Source organism: Pinus tabuliformis, chromosome 5_1, assembly GCF_031772625.1.
Source record: "Pinus tabuliformis cultivar Carrire ecotype Pingquan chromosome 5_1, CPIR1, whole genome shotgun sequence".
In the NCBI taxonomy this organism is placed as follows: Eukaryota; Viridiplantae; Streptophyta; class Pinopsida; order Pinales; family Pinaceae; genus Pinus; species Pinus tabuliformis.
In genome coordinates, this window is record NC_142305.1 from 41486785 (window position 1) to 41492163 (window position 5379).

General features: G+C 30.9%; 1 protein-coding gene across 1 annotated transcript; it reads left to right on the forward strand.

Annotated features, from left to right (window-relative positions):
• The first annotated feature begins 220 nt into the window (after positions 1-220).
• On the forward strand, positions 221-2901 carry LOC149163378 (leucoanthocyanidin reductase-like). The gene is made up of 5 exons (XM_089431681.1): positions 221-672; positions 781-915; positions 1431-1668; positions 1798-2001; positions 2291-2901. The coding sequence occupies exons 1-5, from the start codon at positions 358-360 to the stop codon at positions 2455-2457; spliced, it is 1059 nt and encodes a 352-aa protein (XP_089287807.1). The 5' UTR covers positions 221-357; the 3' UTR covers positions 2458-2901.
• Positions 2902-5379: the final 2478 nt, after the last annotated feature.

Below are 5379 nucleotides of genomic sequence, written 5' to 3' on the forward strand. Positions count from 1 at the left end.
TATATAGAACCCAATTATGACTGACAGGGGTTTTGATACAGTTCAACCAGGGTGAAAAGTAACCTGTTGTTTACATGGTGGAGGCAAGCTTAACCTCAGGTTAAGTCACGTTAAGTCGTACAAATAGGAATGCCCGGACTGTAATGTGAGAATGGTAGTTGAAACTTTTGTTTGTTGAGATAGATGTGTAACCAAGACAAATTCAATCACGGAAGCCAAATTTTCTTATCTATAAAACGGCCTTGCCCCGTTCTAGCAGTTGAACAAGCTAAGCAAGATAGGTTTTATTCTTCTGGAGTTGGCTGAGGCTTGGAAATCTGAGTAAAAAGGGTGCATAGCAAATAAGAAGTTGCAGCCATGGCGGTCTGTGGAACTGAAGTAGCTCATACTGTGCTCTATGTAGCTGCAGACATGGTGGAAAACAACACGTCTATTGTGACCACCTCTATGGCTGCAGCAAATTGTGAGATGGAGAAGCCTCATCTAAATTCCTCTGCCACCTCAAGAATACTGGTGATTGGAGCCACAGGTTACATTGGCCGTTTTGTTGCCCAAGAAGCTGTGGCTGCTGGTCATCCTACCTATGCTCTTATACGCCCGTTTGCTGCTTGTGACCTGGCCAAAGCACAGCGCGTCCAACAATTGAAGGATGCCGGGGTCCATATTCTTTATGTAAATCATCTTCCATTTCCTCTATATAAGTTTTTGGTTGTCCCCTTAATGTTCATCTTTTACTATATGATACGTTTCTTATTATCTGATTCATGGAAATGGCTGCAGGGGTCTTTGAGTGATCACAACCTCTTAGTAAATACATTGAAGGACATGGACGTTGTTATCTCTACCATGGGAGGCCGAGAAATTGCAGAGCAGCTCAAGATTGTGGACGCCATTAAGGAAGTTGGGACAGTTAAGGTTAGTGTATTGTTGATAGATAGACAATGAGTAATAATTTGGCCTAGTTTTTTGTTTTTTGAGCTATTAAGTGTTCTTATTTAGTCTAGGGATTATACTTTTTTATTTTTAACCGTCAAGTTATAAGTGTTGTTGTGTTGTTATTTAGGCTATGAAATATAAAAAATATGTGCCGAGATTAAATCAATCAAACGATTGTAATTTTGTATTTCCTGTCAAATATTAAAAACATGTTTTTTCTTATGAAAAAAAGATGATTACTAATAATAGTCTTTTTCATTATCAATATTTATTAGCGCTGGTGCCTGATGAAACTCATGTGCACCTAATGAGCTGTTATTTGTAGTGAAATTCTCTTAATTACAATTTGGGATAATATTGAACGTTCTATTGGGCAGTCCTGCCTCTCAGGTTAGCTCAGGGGCAAATATGAGATGCTAATAACGTTTTACTTCTTTTCTTCCCTATAAGAATGGCTGAAAAGATAGCTCCATCCATACATATGGTGGGTGCAGAGGTTTCTCCCTTCGGAATTCGGGCATGACATCGACAAAGCTGAGCCAGTGGAGCCTGGACTGACCTTCTACAAGGAGAAGAGAAAGATTAGGCGAGCTGTGGAGGCTGCCAACATCCCTTTCACTTACATCTGCTGCAACTCAATAGCTGGTTGGCCTTATTTTTATCACACTCATCCCTCTGAGCTTCCTCCTCCAACAGAACAGTTCGAAATCTATGGCGATGGGAACGTCAAAGGTATCATTCCGTAATTTTCCTAAATCCCATTAGCTGTTTAATGGTCAAGATTGAGATCTTCTTCTAATACATACATATTAAGGGTCAAGAGTCAAGATTGAGATCCTCTGCTAATACATACATATACAGCTTACTTCGTGACTGGATCTGACATTGGCAAGTACACCATCAAGACTGTGGACGATCTTAGAACTGTAAACAAAACTGTTCACTTCAGGCCCCCAAAGAATTTTCTTACGCTAAACGAGCTCGCTGCCATATGGGAGAAGAAGATTGGCAAGACCCTGCCCAAGGTCTGCATATCTGAACAAGATTTGTTGGCAATAGCCAGAGGTATATTTCCAAACACTCTTTTTCACGTTAATATTTTCCGGAAGAGAATCTTGTATGGGATTTTTATCCGTTTAACGTTTTGGCCGGACACTCCACCTACCATCTGAGATGATTTTTTTAAGATGGCATTGCTCTGTTTTCAAAGCAGATCTTTAATGGTTTGACTGGCTGGTAGATGTTTGGTAGAATTTTTTGTCATATTAACAGAACTTACCATGTTTGGTAGAATTTTTTGTCATATTAACAGAACTTACCATGTTTGGTGGACTGACGTTTTTCATTCGTGCAGCCAACTACTTACCGGAGAGCATTGTAGCTTCTCTCACCCATGACATCTTCATCAATGGATGCCAATACAAATTCGAAATCGATGGACATCACGATCTGGAGGCCTGCGAACTTTATGCCGAAGAATCGTACACCACTGTGAATGACTTTTTCAATGAATATCTGTGAAGACGCATGCATTAATGTCGTATGGATGCAGGGGAAAGCCCTCCGATCCCAGATTTCGCATCCAATTTGCTATAGAAATGTTTGTATTCTACCGTATTGTTTTCTTCTTACCTGTCACCCATCCATACGAGCATCGCGTCGTTTTCCTGCCTTTCACATCCAAACCCTAGCAAAATTTTCAGAAAAATGAACCAGGCGGTGGGGTCGACCACAATAAGATAAAGGTAGGTTAGGATAAGATAGTCCCATTTCAGCTCTGTGTGTTACATCACATTGAAGTTACTTGTTAGGAAACCCAAGGGCAGCCATTCATAAGGCCCGAACTAGCTGTAGCTCTGCATCTGCGTATTCAAATCTGCAGCGCATGCATTTATTTATTTTTATTGTATGATTATTGACCAAATGGTCGTTGATATGGACGCTCAAAGCATTTTCAACCGTTCACGGAGTTCTCGAGAAGGGCATCTGCTTCACGTCTGAAAATTCAACCATGAATTATTTATTTCAAAAAGTATCGTTAAAATTAGTGGTGTACCATATATTTAAAATTAGTGGTGTACAATATAAGTATCGTTAAAATTAGTGGTGTACAATATATTTATAGTAGACTTTCTGGTTATGCGGTACCTTTGTTGTGGGCTCTCATTGTCGAAAATAATGGCATGTCTCAAGTACCATTTCACAGGCGGTCAATACTTGCATAATACTTTTAGGTCTCAAGTACCATTTCACAAGCGGACAGTACTTGCATAATTTACTTGATGTTTAAGATCGTGACATCTATGGCACCGCTCTTTTCCGCATGCAACAACAAATTGTCTATTGAGGAATAGAATGCTGATGTTGGGCATAAATAAACTCTTAAAATAAATGTATATTTATTTAAACATATACAGATACACAAATATATTTTCATTCATAAAATAGGGATATATAAATAATTTTATACATATCTTAAAAATATTTGGAAAAATGTAATTAAAGAAACTTTTTTAACTAATTTATCAACAAAATCAAATGGAGAGAATCAATCAGAATTAATCATATGATTTCTCATTCAAAAAATACTTTAACTACAAAAACTCTACCAATTAAACTAACCCTTAAAAATACATATAATAATAAGCATATATATATATTCATGAGTCTTAAATAAATAGTGATATATAAAATAAACAATTTAATTCACAAATAAATTATAAAAATTCTAAAAATAACATAAGTCAACCATAAATATATACATTCATTTTAAAAAAATCACACATACACTAATATATATTAACATACATAAAACATATAAATTAACCTATAAATATAAATACAAGTAAATATACACACTCTTAATAACTATTTATTTTATCTATAAATTATTAAAATTCTAAAAACAAATATAAATTACATTATAAAATATACATACATTCATATAACATTAACACATCTACCTAAATAGCTCATAAATATATTTACATTGTTTAAAAAAAAATACATTACATGTATATATAAACTCATAAATGTACATATAAATACTTTTAATAGTAGCTTTATTCCATTTATGAATTATTAAAATTCTCCAAAAACATATCATATTTATTATTAGAGTGTTAGGTAGGTTACAATCTCTTAGATGTTTACTATTTAGTATAATAGCAAGTTTAATTATAATTAAGTAATTAATTTTTGGAATTAGAAAATTTTCTTAAAAAATTACAGAATAAGAATTTATTAATTAATTACATATTTATGTGTAAGAATTAATTAATAAAGTAAATTTTAATAAATTAGTTGATATAAATTAATTTATTAATGTAAAGTTGTAATTATATAATATATCTTATTTTATGTATGTGATAAAAAATTGTTTATTTATATAAATGGAAAAATAGTTATGACTTTTTACTTACAAACAATGTTGACTCATCTATTTAATCCATGTATATCTATAAATTATACATAAATCTAGTAAGTATTAAGAAAGATTAATTTTTTTTTAAGTGCAAGACTTGAAAGTTTGTTCCTTAACATAATTAATCCCTTTCTTCCCTTGATATATATATGAATGAACATATATCAATTCCATGCTAACCATAATTGCATATAGAGCTATTGAAATATATTAGTTGACATTGATATGCAAATATTTTATTTAATGTGTACATTAAAATATTTAAAAAATAAATAAATACACTTCTTGTGAAAATATAATATTTTTTTAGTCTTACTTTTAATTACTTCATCTCTCTATATAAAATTGATTTAATATAATTGTAAAAATATTCTATATTTATTAAGAATGGAATATCTTTTAAAAATAATATATATGTGTGTGTCAATATTAACAAAGCCAAACCCAAAATTAACATATAACTTTCTATTAAAAAAATACTTCAATTAAGAAATTCTACCATTTAAACTAACCCTAAGAACCATATATATAGATATATATAAATAAAAAACATATAAATTAATTCATAGATATAAATATATATTTCATTTATAAATTATAAAAATTTAATGAAAATAACATATATTAAATATAAATATTTACATTCATTTAAAAAAACACTTATATACTAATATACTAACCTACATAAAAACATATAAATTAAATCATAAATATAAATATAAATATAAATACAAATACATATACCTACTTTTAAAAACCATTTTATTTTATCTATCAATTATTAAATTTCTAAAAATAAATATAAATTAACTCATAAAATATATACACTCATATAACATAAACACATCTATATAAATAGCTCATAAATATACGTACATGGTTTAGAAAAAAATACATTAAATATATATAAACTGATAAATGTACATATAAATACTAAACACATTTACATAAATAGCTCATAATATATATATACATGGTTTAAAAAAATATATTAAACATATATAAACTGATAAATGTAC

What these genes read in the sequence shown, in the direction of transcription:
- LOC149163378 (XM_089431681.1), top strand. Translation starts at nt 358, where the DNA reads ATGGCGGTCTGTGGAACTGAAGTAGCTCATACTGTGCTCTATGTAGCT. An exon ending in CCGGGGTCCATATTCTTTAT is followed by an intron (nt 673 to 780) that starts GTAAATCATCTT and finishes AAATGGCTGCAG; the next exon opens with GGGTCTTTGAGTGATCACAA. An exon ending in AGGAAGTTGGGACAGTTAAG is followed by an intron (nt 916 to 1,430) that starts GTTAGTGTATTG and finishes TGGTGGGTGCAG; the next exon opens with AGGTTTCTCCCTTCGGAATT.